At 43.8% G+C, this 22,274-nt stretch overlaps 1 protein-coding gene across 6 annotated transcripts in view; it reads left to right on the forward strand.

Moving 5' to 3' along the window:
- Positions 1-22,274, forward strand: part of INTS10 (integrator complex subunit 10) — a 32,926-nt gene that overhangs the window by 5,107 nt on the left and 5,545 nt on the right. For all 6 annotated transcript variants that reach the window (XM_074353862.1, XM_074353863.1, XM_074353865.1 and 3 more), the window contains exons 5-15: positions 455-536; positions 1,027-1,167; positions 1,595-1,766; positions 2,238-2,407; positions 3,185-3,318; positions 10,007-10,160; positions 11,464-11,546; positions 12,259-12,411; positions 15,353-15,461; positions 20,488-20,567; positions 21,362-21,524. In XM_074353862.1, the coding sequence (XP_074209963.1) occupies positions 455-536; positions 1,027-1,167; positions 1,595-1,766; positions 2,238-2,407; positions 3,185-3,318; positions 10,007-10,160; positions 11,464-11,546; positions 12,259-12,411; positions 15,353-15,461; positions 20,488-20,567; positions 21,362-21,524 (1,441 nt within the window). The remainder of the gene's footprint in view (positions 1-454; positions 537-1,026; positions 1,168-1,594; positions 1,767-2,237; positions 2,408-3,184; positions 3,319-10,006; positions 10,161-11,463; positions 11,547-12,258; positions 12,412-15,352; positions 15,462-20,487; positions 20,568-21,361; positions 21,525-22,274) is intronic.

Consider the following 22,274-nt stretch of genomic DNA (forward strand, 5'->3'; position numbering starts at 1 on the left):
TGGTGGAGGCACTGGGGATTGAACCCCGGACCTTGTGCATGCTAGGCACGCACTCTGCCCCTGAGCTATACCCTCCCCTATAGAATACATCTTGATGTAGAGACTACAGTTCGTTTCCATATTTCTTAGAAACATCTGTACGTCTCTGTTATTCTGACTAGTTCCAGTGCTTCCTTTAAGTCTCTTAGACGTTCTTTTAGTGTTTTAATTGTACTAGTTCAGAGAAGAATAACCCAGACCAACTAGTCTGTGGTCAGGTGAGCGTGGGGTTCCCGTCCAGGGTGTATAGCTGATGCATTCTTTAGTATTTTAGCCTTTAAAGTGAGATTATGTGTTTCTTGGGGACATTTGAATAATTAGAGACTGTGTGGTAAATAAAATACGCTCTTCCTTCATGTTAGTCTGGCACCTGAACCTGTAACACATTGAAACGATTGCTTGTGCTTTGAAACAGGTTGGCCTCGGGGAGGCGCTGTTAGAGGCCGAAACAATTGAAGAACAAGAATCTCCCGTTAACTGCTTTCGAAAGTTGTTTGGTAAGAAAAATTACATTTTGTATTAATTCCTTATGTAAGTAGAATATGCTGGGGTAAGTGTCATTAGAGAAATAAGGTCATTGGGGAAAGCAGAGGGACTTTTCATATTATGGAACTTAAATTTTTGTTTACTTTTTCAGTCCAGAAAGCACTTTAAGCAGTTTCTAAAGTCTTGTTATGTAATGGTTGATACCCGTGAAAGACTATGTGTAACCACATATTTCAGTACGAAGCATAGTAATAGACAAGACATGTGCATTGCCGCCCAGACACCACCCATCATGTAGAGTCTGCCTGTGTGTTTCCTTGCTGACTCCGTCCACTGGTGTCCCTCTGCTCAGCGGTTTTAAAATAAACGTGCCATAAGGGTTTTTTTCTTATGTATTTTAGAGACGTATTAAGTGAACCCTAAAATAAATTTTGTTTTTGCCAGAACCCTAGAGTACACAAGCAACTTAATTGGTTTTTGCTCATTTTTCCTCTTCAACAGTTTGTGATGTCCTTCCTCTAATAATTAACAACCATGACGTTCGGTTGCCGGCCAATTTATTATATAAGTACTTGAACAAAGCAGCTGAGTTTTATATCAACTATGTCACTAGGTCTACTCAGACAGAGAATCAGCATCAAGGTGAGCGGGAATCTGCAATTTCTTTCATTTCCTTTTATTTTTCATTTTATAAAACTTCAAGCTTAGAAGTCTGTCAACATTCTGATTATTCTCCTCCGGGTGCATACTAATCTTTCTAAAAGACGATTCCTATGCAAAAAACACTACAGTTAAGAGATGAGACTTTCCTGGAACCAATTTTACCCCTCAGCTGGAACAGTCCACCTGCTGATCTGTGAGAGTAGCTTCATCCATGTTCCACGGCACAGAAGTCACTTCCTTCTATACCAGCGGCCAGTTGTGGGTCTTTGAACAAAACACATGACGTGTTGCGATTCTGTGCTCTTGCCTTTTGAATGGAGAGTCAGACGGTTTTTTTCTTGATTAAATACAGTGTAGATAGTAAGTAGGAATGTTAATCGTAGGCTTCTTTTTTCTCACATCTCAGGTGCCCAAGAAACATCTGATTTAATGTCGCCTAGCAAGCGCAGCTCTCAGAAGTACATAATAGAAGGGCTGACTGAAAAATCGTCCCAGATTGTGGACCCTTGGGAGAGGCTGTTTAAGATTTTGAATGTTGTTGGAATGAGATGTGAATGGCAGATGGATAAAGGAAGACGGTAAAAAAAAAATTTGCTCATTTCTAGGATTGGGTAACAAATCTTTTGATAGCATGATTTTTGAAAAACAAAAACACTTTTCTAAGAGCGTGTCATGTGTAGGTGCACCTCCCTCTAGGCAAATTCTGTGGCAGTCAGTATTTATGCAGAAGAGTATGGTGTTTCACTTTATTAAAAGATTCCCCTTGGAAGAGTGAACTCTTAAGCTGATGTAAAGTGTGAAGCACTCCTTGGCGTTAGGAGGGAAGAGAGACTGCTTGGCATGTTTGTCCCTAAACATCCTAAAAATCTCAGCTTCCTCACTGCTCTGAATGAGAAGGGGAATATGCATCCAGACTCAGACGATGAGGAATAATTTTACATACCTAGAGCCACGTTTGGTCAGTGTGATGGTTCTGTTGTTGCTTGCTTAGACCCTTGGCCGACCAGCCCAGAGTACTCCAATAACTTTGACCATCCTTCATCTTTCAGAAGCTATGGCGATATTTTGCATAGAATGAAGGATCTCTGCAGATACATGAACAACTTTGATAACGAAGCTCATGCCAAATACAAAAACCAAGTGGTCTATTCCACGATGCTGGTCTTCTTTAAGAACGCATTCCAGTATGTCAGCAGCATACAGCCGTCTCTATTCCAAGGTTGGTTTAAGAATTTTAGAGGGTCCCAAAGTGCTGGCCTCACTGGGGAGGGTGAGGAAGATGAGAATGCTTACCTTAACCCTGTTCTTGGGTCCAGGTGGCCGCAGGGTGATGCCTGCGCTTTTATTAGTTGTTGATTTTTATGTCAGTACATAAAAAGTTCTACATCAAAGGATATACTGGTTCTGTGAGACCAAATACAGATATTGAATGCCTCTGTTTTGAAAAAGTAGCAGATGTAGCAAAGTAGTGAAGTAGATTTCCAAACACTTTGCAGTCAAGATTTTTAAAAATAATACATATGCATATAAATTCTAGAAAAATAGAAAAATAAGAGGGTGAAACCACCCGCAGTATTTCCAGTGTAACACAGCACTCATTTTTGTGTATTACCTGTAGTCTTTCCAATATTTAGATTTGTTTGGAATTCGTAACCATAAAGCACATGTCGCTTCGCAGTCTCACGTTTTTGGCTGATTTTATGATTCATGATCATTGGGAAAAAAAAAATTGTAGATACGTAAGAACAAACACAAAGAAGGAACTTTGGCTTGTAGTCCGCCGCTGAGAGAGAACTTTTATTAGCAATTTGGTGTATATCCGTGCACTCTTATATTCTGTGTGTGTATTCTTATTTATGTGCCTAATTGGGATCATAGCGAACATTTTTTTTTAATGACACATTTTTAGGTGACAGTTGAGTAGACATCTGCTTGATATGAACTACTCTTTTCCTTGCTACATTTCTCAGTGTTACTGTTTTCCGTCCATCCGCAGGTCCCAATGCCCCCAGCCAGGTTCCACTGGTTCTTCTCGAGGACGTATCAAATGTGTACGGTGATGTAGAAGTTGATCGAAATAAACACATACATAAAAAGAGGAAACTAGCTGAGGGAAGAGAAAAACCCATGGTAACTCTTTCAGATATAATTATGAACAGATTATGTATGTATGGGTTGCCAGAAATGAATCTTTGTAAAAATATGGCTTTGGAACTAAACTGATAAAGGTTTAGGTCTTTTAATTATAAGATATAATTACTGTATGAAGTGATGGTTCTCAGCCAGAGATGCTTTTGCCCCCTGGGGCATTTGGCAGTGTCCAAGGACATCTCTGATGGTTGTGGCTCAGTGGGGAGGGGTTACTGTTCGTATCTGGTGAGTGGAGACCTGAGGTGGCACCAGGCATGCCACAGCCCCCCATAATAGGGCTACCCAGCCCGAAAGGCCAGTAGCAAGGCTGAGAAACTTGGTAGGAGTTACTTAACACCTGTTTGAATGGCATCGATTAAATTTAAAAAGCAAAACCAAATGAACTACCTTGGACACGTCACTCTGGGTGTTGTGCTGGGCATAGGCCACAGAATGGGGAGAGCCTTGACCATCAGGGCAGGGAGTCGTCATCACCCAAGGGGAGATGTTGGAAAGGTCCCATAAAGGAGACGAGTCCTTGGCATCAGCCTTGTCAGGTCTTGTCCTTTGAAATTGGGAGGGAGATTTTGTCAAGAGGGGGCAGTTTGCACAAAAGGTGCAGGAAGCCAGAGAGAGTGAGGGACCATCCATCTTCTGGTCTGATTAGGGGGCAAGCCTGAGATCGATTCAGGTTTCCAAACTTTTTAAGCAGAGGAATTGTTTCAAGAAAAGCTTTAGCGGAGGCCCGTTGTGTCACGTGAAGGCCAGGATGCCCTCGGTGACAATTCTCTCTATAAGGCCCGGGGTAAGCATCCCAGGCTCTCAGGCCCTGCCTCCCTCGCCGCTGCTCAGCTCTGCTGCCAAAGCGCACAGACAGCCGTCGACAGTGGGACGCAGGCAGCGCGGCCGCGTCCCCGCCACACCTTATGTACAAAAGCAGCATTTGGCCTGCGGGTGGTAGTGTGCTGACCCCCGCTCTAGTGGAAATGGGGGGCAGCCAGGAGTCTCCCCGACTTTGGTCCCCGCTCCTCTCCCGCTTCTCAGCCCTTGAGTAACGTTTCACTAGACCCCGGGGTGATGAGAGACGGCCCAGGGGTGGGTTTGGTCTGATGTCTCTGCAGACTCTCTGGTGTGAAATGGACTGGAGCCAGAGGATGTGGCCATTCTGAGCGCACGTAAGGGGATTAACCCTGCTGAAAAGAGAATGGTCAAAGGCACAAGTTTGCCAATAATTTCAGAGATTGATACATGCTTTGAAACCAACCATGAGCCGCAGGCCAAGATCTCTGTGCTAATAGCCAGGCTTTCTCGGTGCCCCCTTTTCTCTGCTTTTTCCTTCTTTCCTGACACTCCCAGGCCGGGTCCCTGTCACTGGCTCTCCCTTCTGGTTTCTGAAGGTGGGTGGTTTCACAGTGAGACCACGTAGGTGATCAGTAGCGTGTTACTAGTTTTAACCAGGAGCAGTGCTGTGTCCCCCCGCTGTTCATTGTGTATGACGTAGCCCTGTCCATCCGTTTCTCTGCGCCACCACCACCTCCTCCCTGCCCGGCCACCCCAGCCTCTGCCCTCGGTCACCTGGGTCGTCACCTGTCTCCCAGCTCCCAGTCTTGCTCCCCACGGTCTCTTCTCTACCCAGCAGCCTCAGCGGTCGTTTTCCACCGTGAATCATTTACTTTGTTGGTTGCTTGGTGTGCCATCTGTGGCCCTTTGCCAGATGACAAGCTCCGTGGGGCCGAGGACATTGTCTGTCTCTTCCTGCCCTCTGACCTGGGCCTCCATACAGCACCTGAGCCCCAGCGGGCTTCGGTGACCTTCTGGTGAACAAGGGATTCCCACACTTCGCTCCTGAGTTTGGATCCAGGCTGTGGTAGAGCTGTTCCCCTTCTGCTCTTCTGTTCTGCTTTCCATTCCTCACCTGTCCCATGTCACCTCGCAGGCTCTGCTCGCAGGCTTTGGCCCTCCTGGCCTTTCTGGGGTTCCATCCCACCGTCGGCCCCACCCGGTGCAGGCCCAGCCAGGTCTGTTTGTCCCGCTGCAGCCGGGGACGTACCCGATGGCCCATGAGCTCAGCTTACAGACAGGTTTCGATTTCTTGTAGTTTGGTTTTTAGTAACCTAGCTTCTAAAACTTGGGAGCTTTCTCATCACAATCCAGATGTCTGACTTCCCTTTAGCAGCTGCAGTCTCTGATAACGGTGGCCTCTAGTGGAGGCTTCTCCACCCGGCCTCAGTGCCCTGCTCACGTGACCGGCCAGGTGACCAGAGCTGGGGGCAGCCTCTCCCGTGGACAGTGCGTTCCCACGCGCGCACACGCGTGTGTCGTCCCTGGGGTCAGGACTCTGGCTTCAGAGCATCCCCTCTGAGCCCTAGAATGTTCTTTTGCATTTCAGAACCAATTTGTCTACATTTTATAAACTGTTTGGAACTCCACACTGTCCCCACCATATTTGAGTTCCCTTCTGTTAACTCCTGATCTCATTTTGAGGCAGGAAGGTGTTCCCTAAGTTTCCACACCAGTGAACACACCATTAGTATTACTGTGTCTGACTGGATCGCCCACGTGTGGTGGGAGCAGGACCCTGATGAACAAGGATGCCTGACAGGTGGGGGGTTTTGGCTGAGACACAGATCAGGGTGTGTGTCATTACCGAGGCGAGTAATAAGACTGTGATGCTAAATGGGGTTGGGGGGAGGGTCCTGGATGTCATGGAATTGGGAGAAGGTAGGTGGTGGGAAGGAAGTGCCTATATTTTCTGAAACTAGCTTGATGGGCCTTTTTTTTTTTTTTAACCTATAGTTTATTTACAATTTCATGTTAGTTTCAGGTGTACAGCTTCAGAGTCTTTTCCATTATAGGTTATTATAAGATACTGAATATAATTCCCTGTGCTACACAGTACATCATTGTTCATCTGTTTTGTACCTAGTGGTGTGTATCTGTTAATCTCAAACTCCCAGTTTATCCCTCCTTCTCCCCTTTCCCCTTTGGTAACCATAAGTTTGTTTTCTGTGTTGGTGAGTCTGTTTCTATTTTGTAAATAAGTTCTATTTGTATTGTTTTTTAGAGTCCACATATAGGTGATCTCATAATATTTGTCTTTCTCTGACTTACTTCACTTAGTATGATAATCTCTGGGTCCATCCATGTTGCTGCAAATGGCAGTATTTCGTTCTTTTTTCTGGCTGAGTAATATTTCACTGTGTGCGCATACCACATCTTCTTTATCCAGTCATCTGTCGATGGACATTTAGGTTGCTTCCATGTCTTGGTTATTTGTAAATAGGGCTGCTCTGAACATTGGGTACATGTGTAGTTTTTTCAAATTAAGAGTTTTCATCTTTTCTGGATATATGCCCAGGAGTGGGATTGCTGGATCTTATGGTAACTCTTTTTTTAGTTTTTTAGGGAACTGCCATACTGTTCTCCATAGTAGCTGCACCAGTCCACATTCCCACCAACAGTGTAGGAGGGTTCCCTTTTCTCCACACCCTCTCCAGCATTTATCATTTGTGGACTTTTCAATGATGGCCAGTCTGACTGGTGATACCTCACTGTAGTTTTGATTTGCATTTCTCTAATAATTAATGATGTTGAGCATCTTTTCATGTTACTGTTGGCCATGTGTATGTCTTTGGAGAAATGTCTGTTTAGGTCTCCTGCCCATTTTTGATTGGATTATTTGTTTTTTTGATGTTGAGTTATATGAGCTCTTTGTATATTGTGGAAATTAAGCCCTTGTTGGTTGCATTGTTTGCAGAGTATTTTCTCCCAGTCCGTAGGTTGTCTTTTTGTGTTGTTTATGGTTTCCTTTGCTGTGCAAAAGCTTCTAAGTTTGATTAGGTCCCATTTGTATATTTTTTTTAATTTCTTTTGCCTTGGGAGACTAGTCTAAGAAACTATTACTGTAATTTATGTCAGAATGTTTTGCCTATGTTCTCTTCTAGTTTTATGGTGTCATGTCTTATGTTTAATTCTTTAGGCCATTTTGAGTTATTTTTGTGTATGGTGTGAGAGAGTGTTCTCATTTCATTGATTTACATGCAGCTGTCTGGCTTTTCCAGTGCCACTTGCTGAACAGACTGTCTTTTCTCCTTTATATATTCCTGCCTCCTTTGTCAAAGATTAATTGACCAGAGGTCTGTTTTTTTTCCTGGGCTCTCCATTCTGTTCCATTGATCCATGTGTCTGTTTTCATGCCAATACCATGCTGTTTTGATTAATGTAGCTCTGTAGTATTGTCTGAAGTCTGCGAGGGTTATGCCTCCAGCTTTGTTCTTTTTTTTCAGAATTGCTTTGGCAATTCTAGGTCTTTCCTGATCCCATATAGATTTTAGGATTATTTGTTCCAGCTCTGTTGAAATGTCCTGGGTAATTTGATAGGGATCACAGTAAATCTGTAGATTGCTTTGGGTACTGTGGCCATTTTAACATTATTAAGTCTTCCAATCCAAGAGCAGGGGATATCTTTCCATTTCTTTGTGTCATCTCCAGTTTCCCTTATCAGTGTTTTATGGTGCAGTGTGTGGGTCATTCATCTCCTTGGTTAGGTTTATTCCTGGGTTTTTGTTTTTGTTTTTGTTTTTTTGGATGCGATTTTAGAAAACATTTTTTTTTTACTCTTTCTGATATTTCATTGTTAGTGTAAAGAAATGCAACAGATTTCCATATGTTGGTCTTGTATGCTGCTAACTTGCTGAGTTCGTTTATTAGTTCTAATAGTTTTTGTGTGGAGTCTCTAGGGTTTCTGTATAGAGTATCACGTCTTCTGCATACAGTGACATTTTTACTTCTTCTCTTCCACTTTGGATACCTTGTTTTTCTCTTGTCTGATTGCTGTGGCTAGGATTTCCAATACTATGTTGAATAGAAGTGGTGAGAGTGTGCACCCTTAATCTTATTCCAGAATTTAGCAGCGTTGAGTATAATATTGGCTGTGGATTTGTCATAAATGGCTTTTATTATCTTGAGGTATGTTCCTCCTGTACTCACTTTGTGAGAGTTTTTATCATGAGTGGATGTTGAATTTTATCAAATGCTTTTTTGCATCTATTGAAATGATCGTATGGTTTTTGTCCTTTCTCTTGTTGATGTGATGTATCACATTGATTGATTTGCGTATATTGAACCATCCTTGTGACCCTGGAATGAATCCACCTTGAGTGTGGTATAATAATCTTTTTTGTGTGGTGCTGGATTCAGTTTGCTAATGTTTTGTTGAGAATTTTTGCATCTATGTTCATCAAAGATACTGACCTGTAATTTTCTTTTTTGATAGTGTCTTTGGTTTTGGTATCACCATGATGGTGACTTCACTGAATGAGTTTGAGAGAATTCCCTCCTCTTCACTGTTTTGGAAGAGTTTGAGAAGGATCAGTATGAGTTCTTCTTTGTATGTTTGGTAGAATTCCCTAGTGAAGCCATCTGGTCCTGGACTTTGTTTGCAATGAGTTTTTTTGGTTTTTTTTTTTCTTTTTTAATTATAGATTCTATTTCACCTCTAGTGTTTGGTCTGTTCAAATTGTCTATTTCTTCTTGATTCAGTTTTGGCAGGCTGTATATTTCTAGAACCTTATCCATTTCTTCTAGATTGTCCATTGTGTTGCCGTATAACTGTTCATAGTATTTTCTTTTTTTTTTTTTTTTTTTTTTGTATTTCTCTGGTGTCAGGTGTAATTTCTCCTCTTTCATTTCTTATTTTGTTTATTTGTGTCCTCTCTCGTTTCTTCTTGGTGAGCCTGGCTAGAGGTTTGTCGATTTTGTTTATGAGGATTGAACCTTTTAGCTGAAATACTTGTACGTATTTTAAAATGCTCTTAGGGGGATAAAAATCTGCAGGGAGGATTTAACTGGGGTCATTGAATTAATAAAAATGACCTTGGGTGGAGTAAAAGATTCAAGAAATTTTTAGCAAAATAAAATTAAGTGGAGATTTCGCCTTTACTTCCTTTTGGCAAAAAGTCTGACCATACCCAGTGGCATTTGCAGTGGTTGCCTTCCTCTGAGGCCCTCTCTTTTTTTTGGCTTTATATTGCTTGAGATGAAGAGCCAGAAAAGTAGGAATTTTTATTATAAAATACAGAGGGCGTTAATGGATAACTGCAGGCAGATGTAATTCCTGGCCGAGCACCTTGCATCGGGCGGCTGTGGAAGAAGTTCTGTGCCGTAAACAAGATACGTGACCTTCTTTTCTCCAGATTATTTCTTACAGGACTCAGGCTTTCATTTTATTCTACTACACAACAAACTATTTGTTGGAAGCAAATTAGATGATGTCACATATTGGGGGGAATAGTAAGCTATAAAACAGGTGCTACTGAATTCAGCTCTATTCCTGAATGTGAAAATCTCATTTTTGGCTGTGATAACATTCATATGTTTTTAAGTGATTGGAAGTTTTAACTCTGTAGCTTTACTCTGAAGCCAGCGTAAGCTTAGAATTTATCATCAGGAGACCGTCAACTTGATTTTAAAAGTAAAAATTGAGTGTGTGAGAATGAAAGAATGAAAATTTTATATTTTTACAGCTAAATTGTTCAATTCAAAAAAACTTTCATTATATTCATGGTAGTATCTTTTGATAGAAAATTCAGATGCTAATGAGAACTGGCAGTAATAAACATGGTAGTGTTCAAGTGCATGGCTCTTTATCTTACCACTTTGAGTTAATCCTGGTCCTTTCCCTGAGCAGAGTTCGGACGACGAAGACTGTCCGGCAAAAGGAAGGAACCGTCACATTGTCGTCAACAAGGCAGAGCTTGCTAACTCGATCGAGGTGTTAGAGAGCTTTAAGCTGGCCCGAGAGAGCTGGGAGCTGCTCTATTCCCTAGAATTCCTTGACAAGGGTAAGCTCTTATGCCCGCCCCCTTGTGTGGGTCCACGTTTTATATGAAATCATCGCGCCAGAAGGTTCATTATGCTACTTGAAATGTCACATCACTAAGGCTAATTACACTGACTGCAGTAGTGCCCACACTTTATAGGAATCTTTTTCACGAGGATACCTCATCAGTTATTCATATGCAAACAACCACTTACCTCTTAGCTCCGTCGCGGAATTATAATCAGGGTTGGGCTGGAGTTTCAGGGAGAGGTTCTGGTTTTTTAAAATTTACATTGCTGGCCTTTCTTTTTTTCTTGCTGGGGTTGTTTTGTGCTTTTAGCTGTTCTTTCCCCCTGGTTTGTACCTTCCTCCAGCCACACGTAATTCATGGTACAGAAGGTGGCACTCTTTCTGCCTGCGTTAGCTCCACTGCCTGAAAAGCCCAACATCCAAACACTGCAGGAAGCCTGTCTGAGTGTAGACATAACCTGAAGGGAGTTTTCTCCGTATGCAGCTGACACCATTGTGCATGGCAGCACCGCGGAGAAATCACTCCCGCTTTGCTGACCAGCATGTTTTTCTGTATTTTGGGAATCAGGGCCATTACTTCCCTTTGGCCAGTGGGCGTTCGTCCCTGGCCTGCTTCTGTCACCCTGCCTCTACAGAGCCCTTGTCCGATGCATCATGTCACATTTTCTAAGTAAACGTCACATCATTCGGTTTCTCCTTGTCACACCTCGAATTGAGAGCAGGTGTGTGGCTTTTGGAGAGGATTTTGTTTTCTTTAGTTATAAATTGACTTTTTAAAAAAAGTGAAACTCTTAGTGTCGTGTATTTATTATTCTAACTGAGTGAAGGCAAAGTAGTTCAAAAGATAAATGAGTAATGTGTGAAAAGCATTTTTCATAGCTCTTAGCACATGCTACGTGCTTAGTGAATGCCGATGCCTGATGAAACTACTTCTTATGCGCGACTGGGAGGGATCCTATTGTAACTTTCCTGTCTAATTGAAAGTCTAGACCATTGTTTGTTTTTTGGAAGGGGGAGGCAGGGAGGTAATTAGGTTTACTTGTGTATTTATTTTTAGAGGAGTTACCAGGGATTGAACTCAGGACCTCGTGCGTGCTGAGCACGCGCTCTGCCATTTATAGTCCTGCAGCTGTACCCTCCCCACTAGACCGTTGTTTTAGAAACCAAAGCCTAAAGTTCCTTCCGTTTTTTGGTAATTTGCCTCTCTGACCATTGTCCTCTTGATGGGTTTGTCAGTTTTATTCTCTGCTTGTGTGTCATGTTTTTGGTAAGTTTGCTTTTGAATTCTTGCTCAGAGTTTACAAGAATTTGTCTGGCGTGGAAGACGGATACTTGGCTCTGGCTGAGAATCTTCCTGAATGATATGATCATCTATCAGGTAGAGTGATGTGTGTCTAAGTCCCTGTGTCTGGACAGGCCCCTTGTTACTGCAGGCGTCTTCAGCGTGGAGGGGGGCGTGTGCCCCCCGTGGACTGGTCCGCCACTCCAGGGGCAAATGCTCTGTCCTCAGTGGGGACGAGATCGTGGTCCACTTTCACCTCAGAGTAACTCCAGACGGCAAGGCCACGCATTCTGTGTTGCCTTTGGGGTGTGCAGTCACACCCCTCTGTAGAAGTAAGAGTTTTCCTTTTCAGTAAAAGGTGGACACTCCTCACCCCTCCTCCCTGCCCTGGTGGGGTCCTTCTGCCTGGCTCTGCTGTCCTCAAGGTGCTCAGACCTAGAAGGGAGAGAGGGTTTAGTAAGAAGACGAGGGCTTCCAGCCTCTTGTTGAGTGGACAGGGTGCGGCCTCCAGCCTTCAGGAAGGAGAGATGGTATCATAGTAAAATATTTACGAAGAAATGGTGTATCCGGGATGTCCTTTATCAAAGGGCTGACATTATTTTATTTAGTATTTTGTATTTATAAAGTACCTCCATACAGACCCTCCATCTTGCTGTAACTAAACTGGTTTGGCTCTGTTGCTAAGTCTCCTCTTTCTCCCTGATTACACAGAGGTCCTGATTTGTACTTGCTTGCTAGTTGCTTAATTAGGTCAGAGATTTCTTTTTTTAATGGCAGTTTTTCCCTCCTTGCTGCTGTGACTTCCAAGGGTCAGTATAAAAAGGCCATAGCCAGCCTGCATCACTTGGCAGCTCTCCAGGGATCAGTCCCTCAGCCGCAGATCTCGGGACAGGGGACCTTGGAGCATCAGAGGGCGCTCATCCAGCTGGCCACCTGCCACTTCGCTCTGGGGGAGTACAGAGTGAGTACTGGGTGCCGAGCACGGGGACCTGCAGGTGCGCTCAGCCACCCCGGGGCTTCCTCTTACGCCCTGAGTGGCTTTTTAATTCCTTACATGTTTACTTAAAACTTGATCATCTGCCTCGACTTTATCACCTAATCTACTGGTGAAAATCTGGATGATTTTGTTTCGTTTCCTCCTTACGACATCTTCCTGAAATCAGGCTTCAATACTTTTCTTTCTTTCTTTTTTTTTTCTAACTTTTTTCTTTTTATTAGGTAGAAAGGTAGAATTATTGTAGTTGGACTGCGCCTGCACATTATATTGCATGTAAATACATACAGTACACTGCACATTTGTTTCAGTTTACATATATGTACTGATCCTTGTTTCTAAGAACAGATTAGAGCTTTAGCTTTTTAAACTTACACAGTTATCAAAGGAATAAAGCCAGCCACAAAATAAAGGCTTCCATACTGTTCACACTGCCTGCTCCTTGTTCCGTCTGCTGGAGGGTGCTTTTTACTTCCTTGCCGGGAATCCCTTTAGAGTGGAGTCAGGCCCTTGGTACCTGGACAGAGAGGCCTTCACCGAGTGGGAAGCAGACTCCCGACAGCTTATCTGAACGTCACGTTCTCTTTTTACGGGGAAGCAACACCTCCCGGGGGTGCTGCAGGAGCAGGCGTGCGACAGCCTGGCTCCTCCATGCCGTCAGCCCCTCCTGCCGCAGGGGCGGGCGCACCCCCGTAAAAACGGTAAACGTCTGCACTCAGTGAGGGTCGTCAGCACGGTCTTTGTACACAGTTCCTGGGTCAGTTCAAGACCATGACCTAACACACAAACTCGGATTTCTTCTCATCTCTCTATACATTAAGTTGATCACTAAGTTAGATTTTTTTAACATGAACTTTGAAATGTGATCCATTTTGCCATGATGATTTTTAGAAAGAAACATTTAGCAAGCATGTAAAGCGTGTCCACTGAAAATTGACATGCTTTCTACCACCCTTTATGTCGTCACCAGGTACATCATTTGAAGTTTCTATTAATTCCTTCTGAGAATGTAAGGGAGCACATACTTACCCACAAAGGTAACACACACGTCATACAGAGTTAGCTGCCCATGGCCCTCTGGTCTGCACCTTAGTAGGGAACAGGGAATAGGCCGGTAGATTGGGCCATCTCCGCAAACTCGTCCTCTCCGAGGGCTTTGGGCACCCACTCTGAGCGGATCACTGCCAGGCCTTCATCCTCAGTTTCTACCTTGTGTGATTCCTGAGTCTCACTACCCATCTTCAGCTGGAGCTCGTCCTGTCCTCATGTGTGTTTCCTTAGTTTTTGGGCCTCAGACACAAGCTGTCAGGTCCTGGGGGGCTTCCACTCGAGCTGATCCCTTTGCCCCTTCCGGAACGGCACCGCTACTTCTGGTGCTGTGGCTTTTGCTTCCACTGCCACCGCTCTAACCCACAGCTGTTAACCAAGTTTGTTGCCTGGAACCTCTTTTCCAACCCTATAAATTACGGTCACTGCTCTAAAATACTGCTGTCATCCCTCCACTTAATTGAAGTGCTGGCTTCCCGGGTGCCCCGAGTTGAGCTGTGTGCTGGGGCGGGGAGCACAAGCAGGGTGTGGGCCCGGGGGGAGCCCTGCATTCAAGGACATGTCCTTTGAGTTGGAGAGAAGAGTGCGGGTATTTATATAAAAGTTAAAAATCCAAAATTAATGGTAATTTAATGGTACGAATCCTATATTAATGGTGCGGAAGGCATTCAGGGAAAGCTGGTTTCACCGGGGCCCATGTCCTCAAGGAAAGATTTACAGAAATGGTTGGCTGGAGCTGGGCGTTGTAGGATATGGTTCTGAGTTAACTCCCGGCCCCACCCCTACTTTCTCTGACCTGGGGCAGGATACCCGACAAGGCCGTCTGACTCCAGGGTTCAAGTTCTTACCTACCCAGCTGCCACCTCCCAAAGCTGGAGCCTCACAAGCCCGGGACCACGGGTGGGTTCTAGATGTGCCGAGATTCCCACCCCTCAGCCTCGGAGCAGCTGAAGCCCTGGATCACTTGCTGCCAGCTCTGAGCAGCCTTACAAATAGCATTTTCTGAACATGCTAAGATGTGAGAAAGGTTGGGAAACACGGATGTGAAATGGGGATAGGAGGCGGTTGTGCCTGGCACACAGAGGGTGCTCCCTGGGCGGACTCTGACCTCTGACCGTCACCACTGGAATTTGATGGGGAGACTGAAGGTGCCTTCTTCTCTGTGGGTCGGGACCACCCTGCTCAGTGTGGCCCTGGGGCCCCTCTCACCCACCAGCGCATCTGTCATCAGTCCAGATTCACACCTGTTTCCTAAATCACGCCCCCTTCCCCTCCAGCGAATCCCCAAAACCAGGACGCGGCCTTCCCCGCATCTTTCTCTTCTCCTTTGAAGACCCTTTTTTCTCTTTTCCACATTCCAAACCCTTTCCCCCTCCAGAGCTGAGATCCAGCTAACCTTCCTGCCTGAAACGTTTCCTGTTCAGCCTGTGTATTTCTAGTTCTTTTTAAATTGTTCTCTAAACATACCATTTACCCCTCTACCATATGTCCCACTTTGTGAATTTTTATTCAGTGAGCTAGTAAATGTCTTTAAGATGGGGACATGCTTCTTCTGGATGCCTTTCTGCTGTTACCTTGGTGATTTAGATAAAACTTGATGAATTTTTGTTTTGTTCTTTTGTTTTTTAACAGCAAAGAATTGAGTTACGGTTCCCTGAATGGTCTAGTACATAGGTTTAATCTTCGTTATTTTTCTCCATTCGCTGTTGAGCAGACAGTGATGGTCGCACAGGGTCCGGAGGCCCCAGTGCCCCAGCCCCGTGCAGATCGCCCCGCTGCGTGCTGCCAATGTCTTAGTGTCACGCAGATTTGGTTTCGGTCAGAAACTTCATGTGGTTTCTTTTGCTCTTGACTGCTCCAGACGACGTGTGAGAAAGTCCTTGATTTGATGTGCCACATGGTCCTCCCCATCCAAGATGGAGGCAAACCACAAGAAGAACCCTCAAAAGTAAAGCCCAAGTTTAGAAAAGGTACAGTGACAAGTTTTATTTTTATTTTGTAAAAACAGATATAGGGCCCAAGGCTGGGAAATCTTCTGTGGTTCCTTACAAGATGCTACTTGTGACCCCAGAGCTTGACAGATCGTAGAAGCAGCGAATTGCCCGCCACACTGTTTCTTGGCTGTGATGTCACAAGTAGCCGTGACTCTGTCTTTCTTCCAGGGTTCTCTTCTCCTGCATTTGTTCTTTCTTTGAGAATCTGGGTGGTGAACTCCTTTTCCCATCTTTACCAATTCTAGGAAAACTTGAAGATTGATTAGTTAAGAAGGATCTGTCAGCATCTCCCTCGTGGGCTGATTTGAGCTTCACCTCAAGTTGCTCATTGCTTGGAAAAACTATGTAAATTGAGTTATAATGCTTTATAAGAGAAGAAGAATGACCCACTGTCTCTGTTCTTAAGTTCCACCTTAAAAGTTAGAAAAAGCGAAGCTGTTAAGCCCCAGCAAAGTAGAAAACAGGTAATAATAAAGAGCAGAAATTAATGAATTAGGAAACAAAATAGAGAAAACTAATAAAGTAGATTTTTTGAAAGGAAACTAATGAAATTGATGAGCCCCTAACAACATTAGGCTTTTGTGACCACAAATTACCCATCTCAGGAAGGAAAGAGGGATTGTCACTCCAGATCCAAGTAAAATCAGGACAGTCAGAAAGTTAAGTCACGAATAACTTCATGCAATAAATTCAGCAATTTAGATGAAATGGACAAATTCCTTGAAAAACACAACTTAGCAAAACTGGCACAAAATGCAACAGAAAATCTGAATGTTCTATGTCTATCGAAGAAATTAAGTTTGTTATCAAAAACTTTCCCGCAGAGAAAACTCCAGGTCCAAATAGCTTCACTGGTGAATCTTGTCTAAGATGTAGGAAGAAATAACTCCAACCCTGTACACATTTTTTTTTGAGAAAATAGAGGAAGAGGGAACACTTCCCACTTCAGTTTTTATGCCCAGCATAACCCTAAAAGCAAAACCAAACAAGAACATTACGGGAAATGAACATTAAAGCCCAGTGTCCACCAGGAACACAGGTGCCACCGTTCCTAACAGAACGCGAGTGGACATACGACCAGGTTTAACACGGGAAAGTCCCGCACTGCAGTTCACGTCGTCAGCAGATTAGCAGAGCAGCATCGTAAGATTGCCCGAATAGATGCAGGCAGAATTCAGTTATGTCCACGCTTATCATTCATGAGAAAAAACTTAGCCAACTGAAGTAGGAGGAAACTTCCTCAGTATCGCACTTAACTATGAAAAATGTCAGATGCTTTTCCCAAGACCAGCAACAGAACAGCACCTCAAATCCACATACTAGAGATTCTAGCCCATACAATGGGCAGGAAAAAGAAACAGAGGTTGAAAAATAACCATCTTTATTCACAGCTATATATTTGGCTACGTAGAAAAGCCGAAAGAATCTCCAAATAGAATTGCATCAAAACCCCAAAACGCTTAGGGATAAACTTAATGAAAGATGTGCAGAATCAGGTTTGTAGGTCAGGAGACTCATTACTGTTAGGGTGCCAGTTCTCCCCCAGATGTCTCTGCAGTATTCCACACAATCCCAGTGAGAATCCTGACTTTTTTTTTTTTTGGTGGAAATTGACCAGCTGATTCAAAAATTTTTATGGAAATACAATCTAGAACAGCTGAAACAGTTCTGAAAAAGAACAGAGGTGGACAAGCCACCCTGCCTCACAGGACTCACTGCTGATACCTAGAGAGTACTGGCAGAAGAGTGGAGAACCCAGAAACAGACCCATGGAAGTACGGGCCAGTGGTTTCCAGTCACGACACCAAAGTAGTTCAGTGGAGAAAGCAAAACCTTTTCAGCAAGTCGTGCTAAACCCAGGATTTTCGTGGGGAAGGCAGAGGCTCCTCGGCCCCTGCCTCACAGGATTCACAGAAATTAATTGGGGCTGGAACAGGCCAAATGGAAAAGCTAAATGCTAACTAACACTTTTTAGAGGAACATATCTTTGTCGCAGGTTTCTTAGGACACTAAAAGCTTTCCAGAAGTCAAAAGCATGACAGTTTTGATAATCATTGAAGCTTTTTGAGGTACATGGGAGTTCATGATACTATTCTGTTTACTTTTTATATGCTTGAAATTTTCCATAACAAAAGGTTAAGTAGGTATAACCCATACCCCTTCAAAAATTATTTTTGTGGAACAGAAACAGATCAGGTGGGTAAGACCTGACCTAACTGGCATCAGGACTTACTTTAAAGCGCAGTACTGACCAGCGGGAAATGGAGAGCCAAGAAGCAGGTGGCGTTACAGGTCAGTGGGCCGAATGAACCTATCTCGTAAGTGGTAGCATTACAGCTGATGATCCGAATGTGAAAACAAACATTTGTACTACACAAAAATCCTTTACATTTTTAAGATTTGAATATGAAAACTAAAACTTCTAAACTTTTAGGAGAAAAATGAAGAAAAACTTAATGCCGTCTCATTAGAGAAGGACTTAAGCCACAGAGAGCACAAAGCGTAAAAGATTAGTGAATTTGCTCATGTTGAGATGAAAATACCAACCAAAGAGAGTATGATTGAAGGGAAACGATAAGCCATACACGATAAGAAAATTGCCCAGCGCCTAATATATTCAGCAAAAACTTGGTGTGCAGAATTTTGAAAGAGCTCCTTAAAATTAGCAAAAAAACCCAAATAACCAACCTCCCCCCCCCAAAAAAAATGGGCAAAAATGTGAACAATATATTCACAGAAGGAGAAATCCAAAGGGCCAAAAACTATTTGGAAAGATTCTCCACCTCTTAGTAAGGCGGGAAATTCTGATTAAAGTGATGAGCTACCGCTTGACGCACACTAGGATGCGGAGAGTAAGGAGTGGCCGGGCTGACGGTCAGGGCGTGAAGACGCACATGGCCCACGTGCTCTGGGTGGTGCGCGGTCCTACGGTCACCGTGGAGACCAGCTCAGCAGAGCCAGACAGAGCATCTTACCGCTTGCTTACGTAATGCTTCTGGGTATAGACCTTGGATGAGTGATTTCCAAGCTTGGGTCCTGAATTTCAACCAGGAAATTTCTTTCTAAATGAAACAGACTGTTAACACTGTTACTAAAATGAATGTACCTTAAATAAAAAGGGGAAATTTCACTTCACAAATATTTAAGTATACAGTTGACCCTTGAACGATGTGAGGTTTAACCCAGGAACTCAGACTCCCCCCCCCATCCCCCTCACTCCAGTCGTTGAAAATCCTGGCACGTCTCTCTCTACATCAAAAACAAAAGGAACTGTTGAGTGACTCACCCCTGCGCAGGAAGCTGAAACACTGGACAGAATCAGGGCTCAAACCCTAGAATTTTTAAAAAAAATTTTTTTAATTGGCATATAGTCTGTTACAATGTGTCAATTTCTAGTGTATAGCATCATATTCCAGTCACACATATATATATATACATATATTCATTTTTATACTCTTTTTCATTACAGGTTATTACAAGATCAAACCCTCGTTGTTTTGATTCCACATGTGTGATCTCTAATCCCACACAGACCTTTCCCCACCACTAAGTGAATTTAAGGATCTGTAAAGTGAAAATGCAGGGACTACGTACATTTTTTTTTTTTAAATTTGCATAGAAGTGGACACATGCAGTTCAAACCCGTGTTATTCAGGGATCAGCTGTATAAACACATGTGAGTGTGTGTGCACAGGACCCCCCTTGCGAAAAGTGCATTTTTTTCGCTACTTCTTGCCCTTGGGGTAGAGAACTTAGGATATAAAGAGCACACACTGTAAGGGAAAAGATTAAATAAGTCTTGGTTTGAAAAACAGCCTTTAAAGTTTTTTCCACAAGTGCACAGAAAATATACATAATAATGTCTATTTCAGCACTGTTTGTAATAGTGAAAATTTGGAAATCTCCGTGTTCACCATAAAAGAACAGACAAATCAGTTGTGGGCTGAGTAACCAACAGAGCACTGTAATGTTGTAAACCAGTGGAAGCCACAGGTACTATCAGAAGCAATCTGCAGAAGGATACGTTCGCTGTGACACGGTTAATGCAGTAGGCTGGAAACATGCAAAACATCTCTGGGGTGTGTATGAATAAAAGTCCCTGTGTTACAGTTGAACTCATTTACAAAGCAGAAACGGACTCACAGACATAGAAAACAAACATGGTTACCGGAGGGGAAAAAGGAGTGGGAAGGGATAAATCAGGGTTCGAGATTTGCAGATACTGACTGCTAGATATGAAATAGATGAACAGCAAGGACCCACTGTATAGCACAGGAACACTATTCAATATGTTGTAGTAACCTACAGTGGAAAAGAATATGATAAGGAATATATGTAGGTATATAGATGACTGAAGCATTATGCTGTGCGCCAGAAATTGATACAACCTTGTAAACCGACTATACTTCAATTGGAGAAAAAAAAAATCCCTGTGTGGGGTTTATCACTCCTGTGTATACCCCACATTCCGAATAGTAGTCACCTCAGGGGAGGGAGGAGAGGAACATGAGAGGTAAACTGAATTTGTGACACTTCATATTGAAATTTTTACAAACTAAAGCAAATGTCGGGATGGGGGAGGGGAGAGCTCAGGGGTAGAGTGCATGCTTAGCATGCACGAGGTCCTGGGTTCAATCCCCAGTCCCTCTGTTAAAAAATAATAAACCTAATTACCCCCCCCTTAAAAAAAAAGACATAATAAAAATATAAAGCAATTATCAACATTTTATAAAGCTGAGTGTTGAGCACAGCGGTGTTTGTAACATTCTCTGTCATTTTCTGTATATTTCAAATGTGAAGCAACTTTAGGTTGAGAAATGAAATCCAGAGACGACTCAAAAACCAATTTCACCTCCTCTAAATATAATTTTGGCTTAACTGTATTTGAGATCATATGATTGTTACTTACCCCTCTTTTTTCTTTTTTAAGGAAAACATCTTAAATGTTTGCTTTTCAAAGCTTTTCTTTGCTGCTAACGAGCACATTGTGGACTTTTGTTAGGTTCCGATCTGAAGCTTCTCCCCTGTACCAGCAAGGCTATCATGCCCTACTGCCTGCATTTAATGTTAGCTTGTTTCAAGGTAAGCCTCAAATTGATTCATGTGAAAGGAATTCAATTTAGATTTTTCCGATGATCTGGAATGACTTAAATCAAGAGCCTTGAGCACGGATGCTAGTTTGGTCCTTTGAAAGCCCAGGCTGGTGTGGCGAGGACAGCACAGGGCTAGGAACTAGCAGATACGCTGGGCAGAGATGAGGAGGAGAGGACCCCATCCCTGAGAGGTTTAGAGCACGTGGGACGGATGCACAGACAACCTGGCCCGGGGTAGTGCTCCATTGGTGTTTCATGAATCAGCATACAAGTCAGAGTGCATTAGCTCCAGAAGAAGGGGACGCAAGTACTGTTGGGCTCAGAGAGGGATGGGAGTTAATGACCATGATGATACGGCACTCGGATGGGCACATGCCAGGCCCAGCAGAGCTGGGAAGGCCTCACGACTGCTGAAGGCTCGCCAGGCCTCGGCTGCAGGGGGAGTGGGGGAGCAGAGCCCCAGAGTGGACGGGCTTCCTCTTCTGTGGTCCAGAACCACTCAGCCCCTCTCACCCTCATTCCCACACTCAGCTCGGCCTGTCCGGCTCCCGCCAGGATGCCCGTGGAGGCGCCCAGATACCCTCCCTCCTCACCGCCAGCTGTCATGTCTGCAAGGCTGGCTCGTTTTCTGCTTGTTCCCTCCTGACTCCGGGGTCCTTTGTCCCACATTTCCATATGACAGTGTTTTTTTTTTTTGATGGGGGGGAGTAGTGATATTTGGTGTGTTTAGATCAGCTGTGACTTCCTCTTCCTTCCGTGTCTGCATAAACCCCTGTCTTGCAGCTGCGAGCTTTCACGGACAGCAGGGACGACATGGCCCTGGGGCACGTGATCGTGCTGCTTCAGCAGGAGTGGCCACGGGGAGAGACCCTTTTCCTGAAAGCAGTCAGTAAGATTTGCCAGCAGGGAAATTTCCAGTATGAGAATTTTTTCAATTATGTTACAAGTATCCTTTTTCTTGTTTAAGCATAAGAAATTCTTTCTTTTTTAATTTTTAATTTTTTTATTTTAGGATGAATGCATGGTACAAAAATGAATGAATCATTTGGGGTAGAAATAAGGGTTTCCTTGATTTGGGGGGATAAGAGACAGAATGGTGATTAAAAATGGGATTGTGGCAGTTGGTCTTGTGAAAGTCATAAAAGGCTTCACAAGGGAATCTGGAATAGTGACAGCCCTGTTCCGTTTTCCACCTCCAGCCACTTCTTAGGAAGGTGCCCAGGGATGCCTGAAGTAAGAGCCGGCAGGGTCCTGGCAGGTGCAGAGGGCTGGCTGGGCCATAGAATGTAATCACTCACTAGCCTTCATCTGAGAAGGGGGCCCCTGGGGCCTCCCCTGGAGCACTGGCTGTCCCCTGGGTCAGTGGTTACAGTCCCGGCTGGCCCAGTTCCCCTGCCCAGCGATGCCGCCCAGCCCCCAGTTGCTGTCATGATGAGGGAGTGTTGTATTTCATACTGTTTATTACGGACAGACCACCTTTGAATCGAAGGTTTGGTGTTCTTACTTCATTGCTTATCTTAATTCATCATTTCTGGGTTGCAGAGACCTGTCCAGGCGCCCAGAGCAGTACTTCTTAACTTTTTGGGGCCAGGGGAGTTGGAAGCAGATACAGCACCATTTCTTAAGGAAACAAAAGGTTTTGCCTTTATGACCGCATAGGACCTGTTTAATCATCACCTGTATGAAAAATGTGGTT

This window comes from Camelus bactrianus, chromosome 26, assembly GCF_048773025.1.
Source record: "Camelus bactrianus isolate YW-2024 breed Bactrian camel chromosome 26, ASM4877302v1, whole genome shotgun sequence".
Lineage (NCBI taxonomy): Eukaryota > Metazoa > Chordata > Mammalia > Artiodactyla > Camelidae > Camelus > Camelus bactrianus.